This window comes from Danio rerio, chromosome 20, assembly GCF_052040795.2.
Source record: "Danio rerio strain M-AB ecotype USA chromosome 20, GRCz13ab, whole genome shotgun sequence".
In the NCBI taxonomy this organism is placed as follows: Eukaryota; Metazoa; Chordata; class Actinopteri; order Cypriniformes; family Danionidae; genus Danio; species Danio rerio.
The window spans coordinates 5,794,645-5,812,298 of NC_141040.1; the positions used below are offsets into that span (position 1 = coordinate 5,794,645).

General features: G+C 36.1%; 1 protein-coding gene across 64 annotated transcripts in view; it reads left to right on the plus strand.

Moving 5' to 3' along the window:
• The window catches only part of nrxn3b (neurexin 3b), a 409,500-nt gene that overhangs the window by 101,981 nt on the left and 289,865 nt on the right, over positions 1–17,654 (plus strand). For all 64 annotated transcript variants that reach the window (XR_015517979.1, XR_015517981.1, XR_015517982.1 and 61 more), the window contains 1 exon segment: positions 16,958–17,259. Coding sequence is in view for 55 of the 64 variants with exons in the window: in XM_087297808.1 (XP_087153934.1) it covers positions 16,958–17,259 (302 nt within the window). In the remaining 9 variants the exon portion in view is untranslated.

Consider the following 17,654-nt stretch of genomic DNA (forward strand, 5'->3'; position numbering starts at 1 on the left):
AAGCAAACAGTTAACAGTTGACAGTTTTTTTTAACATAAAACTGTTAAACAGAGCATCTACTGCGTGAGAATGAGAGATAATGGATCACTTTCACTTTCGCTCTTGGATAGGGAAACCTTTACGCACAGACATCAATTAGTCTATAAATAAAAAATTTTGTTTGGTAAGCGCAAATATTCGTTTCAAAACTTTTTCTAAATTCAGTTGTAATTTCTAGCAAATGAATAAATGTACAATAATGACCAAGTGTGGTCAAAATACTGAGTTATTTCCAAATACACCTGCCATGCCCCATATGGTCTTAAACCTGACAGGTGGGCAAATCTAAGCTTGTTTTTAATAAAACAAATATAAATATGAATATAATAAATAATACTGCTAATAATAATAACATTATACAAAAGCAAATTGTTATGAATGAACTGAAAAAGCCTCCCGAGATGAAGAAGACATAAAAGCAGTGATTTTTCATATTTATGAAGGCTAGAAAATAATATGTTTTGTAATATTTTAATTCTTTATATTTATATCCTATATCTATTCTTATTATATCCTATATATCCTTAATATTTACATTTTTTCATATGTAAAGATATTTGCTTATTGCTCTCTTGTGCGTATTAAGCAGTGCGTAAGCGAGGTGCAACTCTGTGCCAGATTTTAGACCGGGTTAGTTTTGGTCTAATGAAAAATCTATTATAGTTTCTCAAAATAGCAACGCGCCAGCAGTGCGCCTCAGAACGCCTCCCTTTTTAGACCAGGGGGCACAATGAGACGGCATGTGAACTGACATAAATAGCCTACACAACAACTGTAAATATGCTACTGTACTTGTAAATGAAGATGAAATGATAAAACAAAGCATTTTAATTCCTTCATTAATCATTAAAAATTTGTTAACACGCTTTTTTATCATTGTAAACTAAAGTGCAATGAGGATTCATTTTGGAAAGTAAAATCGAAGAAATAAAACACAACTAAAGTGAAAGCACAAACATTCAGTACAAATAAGTAGGCCTAACTAAATCAATAAAGCAGTCTTTTAGCCTAAATATAGAGAGATGTTCAGTGTTTGCTATTTTGATAGGACTACAGTCATTAAATAAGCTTTTTCATTCATGTTTTCATTTCCTTTATTTTCGTTGTTGATTATATTTTACTATCTTATGTTATGTCTCAATTATTGTACATAATAATAAACAAATAATGAAAAATAAATGAATAATGAAAATAGGCCTAAATAATGATTTATTTAATTGAAGTTTATTTATAAACTAATTTCGAGAGGAGCACCTGGACCTGGTCCACATTAGCTAACACTGATTTACCAATCAGATGATTCCTTAACCACTATAAATAACCAGAGTATCTTACTTCAGCCATGTTCGTCTTGAAGAATCCCCCCTTCCACCCCTACTCCTCCCATTTCCTTGTCAGGGCAGCACGGAGGCCTAGTCGTTAGCACCACGGTCGCACAGCAAGAATGTCATCAGCTCGGACACTACCTGGCCGGGTCAGCGTTTCTGTGCGGAGTTTGCATGTTCTCCTCGTGTCTGCGTGGGTTATCATCGGGATCTCCGGTTTCCTCCCAGGCACCAGCGCCAGGATTGAGGCTCTCACGAGTTCAGGGCTCTCTCCTGGGACAGCTGGGTGCACCTCTGAAAGGATTTAGTGGACTCAGACACGGTCCTAAATGTATCGATGCTATTTTTCAGCTTTCAAAAAGCAGACAAACACTGTTATTTTCTTAAAATCCATGTTAGCCATTTAGCAATGAAGCTAGAGTCAACGGGCAGACAGAAGCCCTGCCCATCACGCGAATCCGTGTCTGTTCTGAAGTGAATATGACGCGCGAATGAAGCAAGTAAACTCATGTTTAAGCGGCTATTTACGCAGGAAAATCATGATTTATCCATGCGTTCCGCGTCTGGTGTGGACACAGCATTAGGGTAAGCAGGTCTTTGACATAATCCGAGATGTGATCTTGTCTTTTGCAAGCTCCTGAAAATCGAACACCACAGCAACAGCATTAAAACTTAAATAGCAAGCTTTCCAGAAATCAGTTCGTACAGACCCAGCTCACATTGTCTGAAAACAAGAGATCAAATATTAATATATAACTGCTGTTACGCACATACATGTACAGGATGTGATGTGATTCTATGATGCAACACCTGTTGGGAGTGTTGAATTGCCTTTTATGATGTAAGCAAAAACACACCATCTTAAATTCAAGTTGGATGAAAGCACCGTGAGCGCTATACTATGGCAGGAGCTATAGTTCAACCTCCTCCGGTGATTCCTACTGTCTGGCAGCTCTAAGTCTCATGTTTATTTAAGCCCTCTCTGTATGGTTCCCACATTTAACTGTTAACCTTTAACCTCTCGCAGCATGGGAGCACGATAAATATTCCAGTGATATCTGTAAAGCGTGTATAAATTTCTAAACACATACCGGAGAGTGAAGAAGGACACACACTGCAAGTTAGCTATGATGTGGGGCTTTTGTTCCAGATTTAAAACATGAAATGGTGACAGGCTTCGGGGTTTGGCTTTAGCGCCGTCATCGCCAGTAAACGGAAGGGTTTGGGTGGAAGGAGATAGGACAAAAACAAAGGGGCTGCCTGGATAGACACCGCTCACGTCTCTGCATCACTTCTGACAGCAGAGATAATGGCCAGTAAGGCAACGCGCAGTTCTAGATGAGTGATTGGCTCCCAGTGCTGTCAGTCATGCTTCAGGGAGCTCAGCTTCACCATCAAGGCCAGGGGGTGTGGGGTTAGCGGGGGGAATGTCTGGGAGCAGAGGCAGTCAAGTCAGAGAGATGCACGATAGTAGCATTATAGGAGGAAATGCTGGAGCATGATTGACCCTTCTCTGCATAATCCAATGCATTTATTTGTCAGAACAGTCTCCGATAAATTTTGCCCTTGACCAATTTAAAATACAAAGGATTTTCTGAGGAATTCATGCTCTTTTTGTCAGACAGCCGGGCTGACTTGTACTACAAGGAGTGTGCCAAATGACAAATTACATGAGCAGGCGGCACTGCATTCAGTTAGTAGGGAGATGTTCACACAATATGCAATTTTGCTTTCAGAAAAAGGGAAGAGGAGCACAGTGGAATAAAACAATGTCTAATTGGGATGGTGTTTGTTTTGGTAATATACTTTACTTGAAGGGGGTGTTCATAGAAGTGTCATGAAACCTTTATAATTTGACACACATCATGAATGAGATTTTATGCATGCTTAAAACATATAAAGCATATTAAACATATATAAGATGTAGGGATGTAACGGTATCAGAATTTCACGGTACAATAATACCTCGTTATGAATGGCACGGTATGGTATTTATTGAATAACTTACAGGAAAAACAAAACTAATAAAAAGACTCGAAAAAAAGTGCCAAAAGTGTTTATTTACCTTAGCACTGAACATATTAATGGCATACAAATTAGCCATCTATCTGTAAGTTTCAAAACAGGAACTTCAATTTTTCAATTTTAATAACAAAAAACTATTAAACCATATTTAAAAAAAATTAAGTTTCAATTTAGTATTGTTGAAAACTCATCACATTCAACATTTAATCACTCACAGATAGAGATAAGTTTTTTTTAAGGAAAATGATCATGTAACTATAATCTGGTAAAAGCTGGGATCTCTGGGCATGTCCCCTGCAACAGAAAAAAAAAAAACCTTCTCATTTGGGACTGAGGTTTCTGAGACAGAAAGAAATGATTTATTAAGTCATGTGCCTACGGTAATATTGAAAAAAATTACTATTGCGGTATGACGGTATTTACAATATTGTTACATCCCTAATAAGATGTTTTAAATATTTTTTTAGATGCCTAATTGCAGTATTGTTTGTCTGTTTCCTATTATGAGAAAAGGAACAACAGTTTCTATGCAGGGGCTTTAGCGGTAGGAAGTGAGTTTTTTTTTTTTTTTTTTTTTTTAAATGCCATTGCATGTGTGGGAAACTCTTGTTTCAGACCAAGGTTATAAAAGTAAACAAAAACGAACGAAAAAAACTAAAATGTAAAATAATTGTCGTTAACTGAAATAAAAATAAAAACGAGAGTTTTTAAAAAAACTAGAATTAACTTAAACTGTATTGTGTACATACAAAACTAACTGAAACTAACTAAAATTACAGCAAAAGCCTCCTTTGTTTTCTTATTTGTAAATGTATTAAATATAAAATCTTACTGTAAGCCTTTTAGAAGTAAATTTAATTCGCACTCCTGGTGTTTGACCCTTTCGCACCTCAGAGTCTGTAGTCCTACTGCTATTGGCCAGATCAAGCCGGTTCTCCTCCAGTCATCCTCGCTGTTGCTCCCGCGACAAAAACAATGAGTGGACACGATAGCAGCATGGTGACAGCATTAAGTACAGACACTTTAAACTATTACTTTAACACATTTGTGCCCAATAATGGGTTTTATTTCTGTATCGCAATCGCGAACGAATATTTTTAACCGAATCATTTGAAGCGATCCGCGTCTCCAGTAAGCACTTATCCACAAACTGAAACTGCTTACTTTTTAACAAGCCTAATACCCCCCTCTGATTTTAAATAATCCACTCTCATGCAGTTATTAGAACAGTAACGTTAAATTGAGAAGCGGTGATCCGATAATACTGCGCATGCTCGATTCAGTGAACCAAACACAAACAGTACAGCCTGCTGTGACTGAACTAAACTTAAACAACTGCAGCACGGGTGAACCGAGGGCTTAAATGAGAGGATCTGGTGAAAAACGTAAGTTTATTTCATAACAGACAATTGTATTGGAATTTGAATAAGTAAATCATGCTTTAGTTGGGTTTTAAAACTTTACTGTAAGACATTTTTCAGATCCTGGTGATGTTTTAACTAACTGAAATTACTATTGCTGATGCTGACTACATAATGTTGAGTCCTAACATCCGCGTTAAAGTTCTGAGCTTCCCATCACTACTGTGTATTTAACTTCAGAAGCAGCCTTGCACACATAAGTACTTAAGGCTGCTATCTTGTGGGCTGTGTTGTACTTGAATTTGAGGATGGGTAGATGGTTGTGGTAGATGATAGTGTTCATGTGTTCTCTAAATACAGGTTTTAAAAACTGTATGACTGAGTTTTTATTATACAATATTTATTCTGTTGATTTTGAATCTTGCACCTAAGAAATATCCTTACTTAGAAAAAAATCTTAAACTAATACTGAAACTAATTAAAACTAAACTAAAATTAAGTCATTTCAAAATATAGAAACTATTAAAAACTAGTAAATCTACCTCTAAAACTAATTAAAATGAACTGACTTTGAAAACAAAAAGTCCAACCCAGGCTCATTCTGAAAACGTAGTCCCGTGGATGTTTCTGGAGACCGCGAAATACGAAAGGTACGTATTTTTGCAGTTTTTATTTTCGCGAATCGGCGAGAGGCCGCTGTGTGCGCTTTTTCGTATCTCGAATGTCTCTCGTGAGAAGCCACTGTCTTACTGACTAAATGATTGACTGCGCGACCGGCTGACCCACCCTCCTCCTTCCCTAAACCCAACCAGTTTTGCCGATTGACCCGCCGGCCTGCTCACTTCCCTAAACCTGAGCAACATTTTAGAAACGCCGTCTAGAAAAAGAAAAGCCCTTTTTTTCACCACGTTTTCGGATTTTACCACATCCTCGCCCTGTTATGAACTTGTTCACTTTATTTTTAGGATTCTGTTTTTGTCTTACCTGATTTTTGGAATCGCTCTTACCCGGACTCCAACCCGGTCGCCGTGGTCAACTCCTCTTCTCTGCATCTAAAGTCCACCGATACACGATGAGCTGACCGGACAAACTGATTACGGTGGGAAAGCCCTCCACACGGAGGTCAGACAGTAAGCGCGAAAGGGAACAGCGTCATACTGCCCTGTCACGTTCGCCATACGTACCTCCCGGGACGTATTTCAAGGTCTCCAGAAACGTCCACAGGACTACGTTTTCAGAATGAGCTTGGGTTGAAAAAGTCACAACGAAATAGAAACTAAAACTAATGAAAAATCCAAGCTGTTACAACCTTATTCCAGACAGATTTTAATTTGTCTTCATAGAGTGTACTATATAATCATCAGCATACTTGACCTTGAGTTATATTTCACAGCAGAAATAGAAGAAGATTTTGGTTTGCACTTGTACATGGTAACAGTCACTACAGATTCATCATTTGCACGAATTGTTTCTACTAATTTGCTCATGTTTCACTTTATACAGTCCTATGCAAGGTTTGGTCATCGGTGGATTGTAAAACAGTGTATTAACATACTAAAATCAATCATTGCTTTGCTGTCAGTCTTAGACCAAGCCTGACCATCCTTCCATAGCACCCAGCTATCTGCATCACTGCCTCTTTTGATGGGATAAGACTCTAGGGAGCCTCGCAACCCCACTCAACCCCTGTCAGCTGTACGTTCATCATCTACCCTAGACACCTGTCGAATGGCACAGCTCAGCTGGACAGGTGGGTCGCCTGTCTCTAACAAACCAGATGACAGGGGGATGAGCTTTCAGACCACAATTCTGCAAAGGGAGCACTGCAGAAATATGACAACAGAGTTGCATAGACATTAACGCCAAAAAGAACATCTCTTTGATGAAGTGAAAATCTTCGGCTTACCCTTATGGCAATCCAAGCCAGATTTAGTTCCATGAACTAATACTTCCACAAAGCACAATACAAGAACACACTTGTTGATTTTTTAAATTAAATTGCAATGAACGACAACTGAAGCTTTCAAGTTTCAAAAAAGAACAAGAGGACCATTAAAATAGTATAAAAATGGTCCATAGTGTGCTGAAGCCACACAGCAGCCTAATAAATAAAAGGTTAAAACCTCTAAGCAATTGTCTATTACTGAACCTTGCAGTATGGTTTAATTATCAGGAAAAACCATAAACGAATAAATTAAAGTAATAACATTTATTCGGTTATGATTTTTCCCGAGAATTAAACCATACTGCAAGGTTGGAGTGAAGTCGTTATAATAGAATATTGCAGATGTAAGGTTCATCATAGTTCATCATGGGGCATCATAGGCCTCATTCTGAAAATGTACCCCACATACATTTTTGGAGATCACAAATTATATAGCCAGAGGAACGCGTGGCTGCATTTCGTCTTTAAAACTAATGCTACAAGGTGGTACGACACCTTCTCTTTTCGTGCTTATCAGCTGACCGCTTACCTCCATATGGACGGCTTTTCTGTTGTTACCAGTTTGTCCAGTGGCTTGTTGCGTACGTTGGAGGTTTTAAGATGCAGAGCGGAGTTGACTATGACGACGGGCTTTGAATTTGGTGAAGAATGGTTTCAGAAAGCAGATGAGACAAAAACAAAAGCGAATAGAATGTTGTAACATTTTAAAACGTGGTCAATATCAGACTGCCACAAGGGCTTTTCTTTTTCTGGATTGCTTTTGCAAACACTGTCAATTGGGTTTAGGGCATTGAATTGAGTTGACTATGACGACGGGCTTTGAATTTGGTGAAGAATGGTTTCAGAAAGCAGATGAGATAAAAACAAAAGCCAAGAGAATGTTGTAAAATTTTAAAACGTGGTCAAAATCAGACTGCCACAAGGGCTTTTCTTTTTCTGGATTAGTTTTTGCAAACACTGTCAATTGGGTTAAGGGCATTGAATGCTGGCGCTGGTCAGTTGATGCATTTTAAAACACTATTGGTTTTGTTTAGGGAAGGGGGTGGGTGGGGGTATTGGATGGTCGGTCAGTCGGTCAGTAAGTCAGGTCTCGGGTGGATTTACACAAGAAGAGCATGTGCAAATAGCACATGTGAGATCTCAAAAAGCATACACATCGGCCTCTGGTGGATTCATGAAAACAAAAACTGCAAAAAACGTTTCTCCTAGGACGTATTCCAGAAATGTATTCAGAGGTTTGAATCAGTATGAGGCTGGGTTGTCAATGTTGGTGAAAAATAGTTATTAAATATTAATTCTAAATACATTTAAATGTAGTTTTTAGTAGATGATTCTTTCATTATACAGTACACTGAATCCATTAATCATAATACGGAATAGGAACTAACAGTGCAAAATATTTCTAGAACATTTGTTTATCTTAGCACTGTCGCCTGGTTTGAGTCCTGGCTGGATCAGTTGGCGTTGCTGTGTGGAGTTTGCATGTTCTCCCCATGTTGGCGTGGGTTTCCTCCGGGTGCTTCGATTTACCCCACAGTCCTAAGACAAACAGTACAAGTGAATTAAATAAACCAAATTGTCTGTAGTGTGTGTGTGAATGCGTGTATTGGTGTTTCCCAATACTGTGTTGCGGCTGGAATAGAATATTCCCTATTTAACTGGATTTCTGAAATAGAGACAAAACAGAAGGGAAATGAATGCATCAATGATTAATAAATGCTGTAGCAAACACTGCTCATTGTTTGCTAATATTAGATATCATTTTAAGCTGTTGTGGCCCAAAGATGAGTGAGTCAGGCTCGTATTTCTATGATTGCTGGTTTAATTCTCATTACTAACAGGAATGAATGAATGAACAACGGTTTCTTCAACCTTTAAAGGTGCCATGAAATACATTGATACATTATGTTTAGATTTTTCTTTGATGTCTTCATAGAAGGTATGTGGCTTAGGTTAGTGCAAAAAATCCCCAGAAATGTAAAATCACCAGAAATCACCATTTAGAACCCCAGGATTTGCATCTAAAATGAAAAGCTATGCTTTTCTTTTTGGACGGCTCATGAATAGTAATGAGCTCTGCTCTCATGTTCCCACCAGAGCCCTCAGAGCTCTATATGGCTCTGACTTCTGCATCTAGTATACTCACAAACCTGATGTTCTCTGAAATACATGTGCAAAATAATTACACTTCAGTTATTAAAAAACATTAGAACAAATTGAGTAGTTGCCTTGTCAAATTACAACTGAATTGGAGAAGTTCAGGGGTGCGACGATGACTGATGACTGAACTATCATGATGCATCGTTTGGAAAAAGAATGATGTAGTGACGAGTGTTTCCCAAAACCTGTAGTTTCTCTGTCGCAGATCCATCGTTTGAACCACGTTAGTTATAATGTAAAATGCCCCCAATAATGGTCTAAGAACTCCATAATTTCTTTGTGCAAATTATGTTGTTATACACTAAAAAATTCTGGATTCCACATAATTCCTTCATGTTTTCCCAACACACATCGATTAAATTAACTTTATTAATTTTTACAAATGTAGGTGTATTGAACATAAAACAATTAAGTTGTTCCAAAATAACCTTCGGAATTGTGTTTTAACACTTGAATTATTTAGTTTAAAAAAGCATTAAAAGTTAGAGTACACGCACACGCATTCAAAAAAATAATAATAATCCAATATTAGTTTCAGTTAAAACATGCACTTGTTTTCCATATTAATTGAAATATACAAAAATTGGATATATGGGACCTATATATGCTTCCTTTACAAATATTATTGAGAACAGTACATGGACTTTTCTAAAACATAAAATCACTGACAAAAGCTAACACATATTCTAATCTCATATAAAAATCATATGAATAAATAAATAAATAAATAATGAGGCTATTTATTTAATATTAAATTTAATATGTATTATTTATGAGGAAATTCAAAAAGATCATACTTTAATAATATTTATAACATTAATGATGATGATGACAATTATTATTGTTATTATTATTATTATTATTAAGTAGGATATGTATACAGCATGTCTGATAATATTTTTTCTACTGGAGGAAGTCTTATTTGTTTTATTTCGGCTAGAATAAAAGCAGTTTTTAATTTTTTAAAAGCCATTTTAAGGTCAAAATTATTAACCCCTTTATTTAAAAGCTATATTTTTTTCCTGATAGTCTACAAAACAAACCATCGTTATACAATAACTTGCCAGATTACCCTTACCTGCCTAGTTAAATTAACCTAGTTAAGCCTTTAAATGTCACTTTAAGCTGTATAGAAGTGTTTTAAAAGCTTCTCGTGGAGGTGGAATGCCCCAAAAATAAGCATATTGTCATCAAATATGCAACCAGTTTGTTTAGGTTTGAATTTGACACAAGAAATCACAGCCAGCATCATTATTTCCTGCCTCAACACATCTTGTTTACCGCTAGTGTTGCGTTAGCTGGCAGGTTGGCATACGGTCACCCTTGAAACCTGCTCAATCTCATTCACAACACACCATTCTACACATGACTGATTCAAAGCTTGCTCATTCCAGTCCTGATTCATCTACATGTAGGAGGCTTCCAAAAAGGCTTCCCACTCTTAAATTGTGCATTGTCGTGCAGAAATTAGCCTTCTATTTTTAACCTGATATCTGCAGTGCTAGTGTTAGCGGATGCTGGATGCAGTTCGGAGGCACGGTGGGGCACGCTACACCGCTGGCTGCTGCCACTGCGGATTCTTCACGCCACATTACCGAAGCCAGTAGCAGGCATACTTCCTAGATGACTAAATCTGTAGCAGCATTAAGGGTGCGAAAATAACCCTCCGACAGACTGACAAATAAATCCAGACAATGAACACATAGCGTCTAGCTTCAACTGGTGACCCTTTTTGGCCAGAATTTGTATTTTCTAGTGACGATAGATATGCCACACGGTTTAATAGCGGAATAACTATGCTACCCATAATTCTACTCAGCGTTACCATGGAAACAGTGCCCTGCTCCCATAAAGAATTGAGTTTGAGGCTATTTACATACTGTAATTGTATCTGAGCATTCAGCAAAATTTGAAATAACAGCAGTGACATTCAAAGTATATATTTGTGAAAGACGTTACATAAATACGCTTAGCAAGGCCAATTTGAATTAAATCTAAAATGCAATATAGTTTTTACAATTTATTTTAATTTTTATTTTAAATGGTCATTTATTTCTTTAAAATAATACAAATAAATTATGCTATTGTTGCTCTTTTTTTGGTATGTCAGAGAAAGTGTTGAAAGATGTCACTTTTGTGTCAGTGGTGGTTTGTTACATCTCCCTGCTGAAAAATCCAGCTTAAACCTAGCCTAGCCTATGTTTTAGCTGGTTGACCAGCCTGGTTTTAGAGGGGTTTTGGCCATTTCCAGGCTGGTTTCCAGCCATTTCCAGCCTGGTCTTAGCTGGTCAGGCTGGAAAATGACCAGCTAAACCCAGCTAAAACCAGCTTGACCAGCCTCTTGAAGGGTGTAGAGGCCTTTGTGTGATGTTACTGGCAAAATATCGCATGGCTATCAGACAATCAAAGAACCAGACAGAACTGTTGTGTATATATATATATATATATATATATATATATATATATATATATATATATATATATATATATATATATATATATATATATATATATATATATATACACACACACATATACATATAGCTTTTATGTGGGACAATAGTGTATTTCCAATTTTTCTTGATTGATAACATGCTTGTTACTTATTTATCTGGCTTAATTTTACAAAGTATTAATTTACAATTGAATAAGGCACATCAATGTAAATAAGCACAGCACAAACAGGCAAACATTAAACACTGACAGGACAGACAAGACAGAACCATGACTTCATAGTTTTATTTTGACTAAAGAGAATTTCTTTGTGACTAAAATATTTGTTATTGACCTGGACATTTGAGGTCTGTGCACGTTGCTGCATAGTTCGGAGATCGTTTTTATACTTGTGAGAACACAGAGAGCTGTTTCGAGAATTGTGTGTAACCAATGTGTTTTAAATGTGTGCACTCAATACATGAACCCACAACAATGATTCTGGAACATGTATACATAACACGGGCTGTAATGTTCATGTTGTCTTAAGTCATCGCTGAGGTTCCAGCTGCATGCAGACATGTCTCAGTGGAAATAAGTTGTGTAAGAGCTCTCTGAGTAAGTGACACTGGATCAGGCCCTCTGAAGATGACCCTGATAAGGCTGAGTTGAGATGTAACTGTGATACTGCATTGCTGGAGTGACTCGGTTTCTCTTGAAGACCCTGTGATATCACATGAGATTAGACGTTAATAGAGACTGCTGTGGAAAAAACAGCAAGTTGTTAATACAGTACCTTTGTTGACCTGTTAGATCTGTGGAGAAATCTAACATCAAATGGGGCTTTTATGAACATTTATTTCAGCAGCTTTGAGCGTAGAATACATTTACATTAACATATCTAAATCAAATTAGTGGAATCAAGTCTGTGCAAAAGTACACCCTGTTACTCCAAGACTGCTTCTGTAAAATAGAATATGCAGTGGGTATGGAAAGTATTCAGACCCCCTTAAATTTGTCACTATTCGTTGTATTGCAGCCGTTTCCTAAAATTACAGTTATAGACTGTCGGGAAAAAAATTGCTTAAAGGGGCTAATAATTTTGTCCTTAAACTGTTGTTAAAAAAATTGAAAAATGCTTTTATTCTAGCCGAAATAAAACAAATAAGACTATCTCCAGAAGAAAAAATATTATCAGACATACTGTGAAAATGTCCTTGCTCTGATAAACATCATTTCGGAAATATTTAAAAAAATAAAAAAAAAATAAAGGGGGGCTAATAATTTTGACTACAACTGTATATATATATATATATATATATATATATATATATATATATATATATATATATATATATATATATATATATATACAATTGAAGTCAAAATTATTAGCCCCCCTTTAATTAAAAAAAAATTATTATATTATAAACTTTTATGTATTTATTTTTTTTTATATATTTTTTATATTTTCCAAATTATGATTAACAGAGCAAGGACATTTTCACAGTATGTCTGATAATATTTTTTCTTGTGGAGGAAGTCTTATTTGTTTTATTTTGGCTAAAATAAAAGCAGTTTTAAAATTTTTAAAAACCATTTTAAAGAGAAAATTATTCGCCCCTTTAAGCTAAACCTTTTTTCGATAGTCTACAGAACAAACAATCGTTATACATTAACTTGCCTAGTTAACCTAACTAACCTAATTAAGCCTTTAAATGTCACTTTACACTGTATAGAAGTCTTCAAACATATCTAGTAAAACAGTTAAAGTAGTTTCAATTTAATTTTATTTATATATATATATATATATATATATATATATATATATATATATATATATATATATATATATATATATATATATATACATATATAATTAATAAAGCTTCTATATCAGTTTAGGAATGGATTATTCCATTGATTAGTTCAACTCAGCATACTTATAACAAAGCAATACCTGCATCCACAATCACATAATGCCTGAATCAATCTATTAAGCTTTTTTTAATGCAGTACATTTGTTTCAACCAAACAAAGGTTTGCTGGAAATAAGTGCCTCAGCCTAAATCTCTGTGAAGTGTAAAATATGTTGTGTCAGGTACATTTTGTTTCATCTTTCAAATGACTAATCCACTAGAGGGCACTGCGTTGTTTTTACGTCAGGCAAGACAGAAACTATATGAAATGGAATGCAAAAGTGAATGTGTGGTGATATCCAATTCAAATGTAAAATCTTGCATAATCGCTCACTGAGCTTGATTTACTCGCACAGGCTTTCAATTTTAATGGCTAAAACCACAAGCTTCTCTTGCTTTGCATCCCGGTTTTATTTTATCTCTCTCTTTCTCTTTGTCACTCCCACAACCTACTCTTACTTCTCTGCTTTCTTCCTGTCTCGTTTTCACTTGTTCTCTCTCCTCCCTTTCCTTTCTGGCTCTGTAATTTGCTCAGAGGGGAGCTGACAATGAGTTCTGATACATCCTTTGGCGAGCTGAAATTCTAGGGGAAGAGAACAGTTAGCATGAAAGAAACAAGCCCTCGCAGATTTATGGAGACATTCACCATTGTTCTTCCTTTACTGCAGGGTAATTTGCAAATAGCAATGTCACACTTCAAATGTTGGGTACGGAAATAAGTTTCCTCTGCCAAGAGGCACTGGGATATAATAAACACTGGAGGCTCATCATCAGGATATTATGTGAAATGAAAAAAATAAGTAAAGGAAACTTCCAGAGGTGTTAAATCAAACCCATCAGTGCAGTACTGTCGGATTCCTCATTCAGACAAGATGTGTGTTGAAAGGGAAGTGCTAGTGAAGGTCTGTTGCTTCACCTTAGTGCTCTGAATAAGCTCCTAAAGGGAGATTCAGAAATGATGGATACAAACCCAAAAGAAATATCTTAATGTTTGTGAGAGTCATCGTGTAGTCATCAGTTATACAAGCATGTTTTTTACGTGTTTTTAAGGGCTGGATGATATGACACTCTCCAGTCCACTCTCTTTGTTTTTTTATAGAGCCAGATCTCAACTTTTAATGAGCTAAATAGCCATTCATAATATCTTTTTCACAGTTGAAGTCAGAATTATTAGCCCCCCCTGAATTATTAAACCTCCTGTTCATATTTTTCCCTATTTTATGTTTAACGGAGAGAAGATTTTTTTCAACACATTTCTAAACATTTTGGGCTCTATTTTGTCGGTCCATGCGCAGAGCGCAAAACGCAGGGCGCAAATGCTTTCAGGGCGTGTCAGAATGCATTTTTGTTAATTTACGGACGGGAAAATCCGCTTTGCGCCGCAGCGCATGATCTAAAAGGGTTGAGTTTATTTCCTTAATGGGTTATAGGTGTGTTTTGAGAATAAACCAATTAGAGTCTCATCTCCCATTCCCTTTAAGAGTCAACTGCGTCGCGCCAAGAGCGCATTCGCTATTTACAAAGTAAGTCTAAGTGGAAAAAATGAGCATTTTACTAGCAAACAGTTAACAGTTAACAATTTTTTTTAACAGAAAACTGTTAAACAGAGCATCTACTGCGTGAGAATGAGAGATAATGGATCACTTTCACAATTAGTCTATAAATAATTAATTGCATTTGTTAAGCGCAAATATTCGTTTCAAAACTATTTCTAAATTCAGTTCTAATTTCCAGCAAACGAATAAATGAACAATAATAACGAAGTGTGTTCAAAAACCTGAGTTATATCCTAAAACACATGCTGTGCCCCTTATGGTCTAAAACCTGACAGGTGGGCAAATCTAAGCTTGTTTTTAATAAAACAAATATAAATATGGATATAATAAATAATACTGCTAATAATAATAACATTATACAAAAGCAAATTGTTATGAGTGAACTGAAAAAGCCTCCCGAGATGAAGAAGACATAAAAGCAGTGATTTTTCATATTTATGTAGGCTAGAAAATAATATGTTTGTAATATTTTAATCCTTTATATTTATATTCTATATCTATTCTTATTATATCCTATATATATCCTTAATATTTAAATTTTTTCATATGTAAAGATATTTGCCTATTGCTCTCTTGTGCGTATTAAGCAGTGTGTAAGAGAGGCGCAACTCTGCGCCGGAGTTTAGACCGGGTTTGTTTTGGTCTAATGAAAGATCTATTATAGTTTCTCAAAATAGCAACGCGCCAGCAGTGCGCCTCAGAACGCCTTCCTTTTTAGACCAGAACGCCTATGGGCGCACAAATGAGCGCTAATGCATTTGCTAATTAAACAGCGTAGCGCAACGCCTCAAAACGACTCTTGCACCAAGCTGAAACTAGCAAACAAGTATTGCGCCGCGCCGCCACATTGCACCGGGTGTATGATAGGGCCCAATAGTTTTAATAACTAGTTTCTTATTACTGATTTGTTTTATCGTTGCCATAATGACATTAGCTTAATTATTAGGGGCTAATAATTTTGACCTTAAAAGGCTTTATAAAAAAATGTAATTCACAGCTCTCATACATAACACATTATTTATTTATTTTTTTTTCAGGGTATTGTGGATATTTTATTTAATGGACATGCATGAATTCTGTTAATACATTTAGTCTATGCTAAATGCAACATACGCATGCATGACTACAACCTACTAAACGTGTCTAAATAAGTCTTTTATTTATGTGATTATAGTTATATATACACATTGTAGTTTTATTTATGAATTGCCCAGCATGGTTACTTTTGTTTGATGTAAAAAAAAATGTTAAAAACATTATTTAAAGATTAATATGCCTTTATGTAAAATAATATAGTCAATAAAAAATCTATTTAAAATAAAAACTCTTTTGGGAAGGTCACATGATGAAAACAAACACATTAAAGACAGGACCTGACAATTTTTCAATGCACACAGTTTTTATAAAGTATTTGATTGTTTTAGTACTAAATGTACAAATCTTTACAAAAAAGCACTTTTTTTCGCGATATTAGATTGAAAGACCAGAGACATCTTGTTGCGTAAGTTCGGAAGTGGACAAAAGACTGTTTACCTCAAGCATTTGTATGGCCTATTTTTTAAACAGGAATGTGTCTCCTTTGTTTACCTGTGATTTGATCGAGCAACATGTGACTTTTTACCGTGTAAACAGTGCAGCATCGGCCATGTTACTTCGCCGTCTCGCTCTGTTTCATCTCTGTTTCATCCCTGCCTTTCTTATAGTTGTCTTCGCAAACTAGATTACATACGGTGCGTGACAGCCTTGGTTGAAAAGTCATGCACTGCAGCACGCAGGTGCGCAATGACGAAAATATATTGACCACATCAAAAAGGCGCTCAAATTACGCAATGACAAGAAATAATATCGCACCACCAAACATGAAAACAAAAGTAACGAGTCTGATTTTAAAATGTAAGAAGTATAAGGTACAGATATTTGTGTAAAAATGTAAGGAGTGAAAGTAAAAAAGTTGTTGGAGTACTGATACTAGAAAAATCTACTTAAGTACAGTAACAAAGTATTTGTACTTTGTTACTTCCCATTTCTGCAGGAGTGCAATACATAGTATAACCACTGGGTGTCCAACTTCTTACCGCACCTTTAAATGACTTGTCCACCTCTTCCAAAGACCAACATCCCTGTTATTTAACAAATGTATGTCAAGTTTTACTATCAAAATCTAATTAATTTTTTTTTCCTTCTTGTTTTCAGCACGGGAGGAGAATGTGGCAACTTTCCGAGGCTCGGAATACTTTTGCTATGACTTATCTCAGAATCCTATCCAGAGCAGTAGTGATGAGATCACTTTGTCCTTCAAAACCTGGCAACGCAATGGTCTGATCCTCCACACGGGCAAATCGGCTGACTATGTTAACCTGGCATTGAAGGATGGCGCCGTTTCATTGGTCATCAACCTGGGCTCAGGAGCCTTTGAGGCAATAGTTGAGCCCGTCAATGGAAAGTTCAATGACAACGCCTGGCATGACATCAAAGTGACACGCAACCTGAGACAGGTATTTACGACACAACAGCTGCAATGTAGACTACTCACATATAGCTAGCTGGAGAACTAGTCTATGTTTTGTTCAATTTTATTTGCTTTGAAATTTGATAATCTTCCGCTATTTATTATTACATTTAATTGCACTGTTATATGCTAACAATATTCTTAATAACAAAAGGGGTCGTTTTTCGTGCGTTTAAGCTAATTTAATTGCACTGTATTTTGTTAACATGTCTCATTGGATATGTTCTGACTTTGTTCTGAGATCTTGAAGCCTTTTCTATTACTTTGAGATTATTTAACAGTCAATTCCTTTCAGACTTCAATTGCTTTCAGTCTTTGCTCTGAATCTCTACAGCTGTCAGCAAAAGGTTTACTTAGTAATCTCTTTGAAACTCTTCAGTG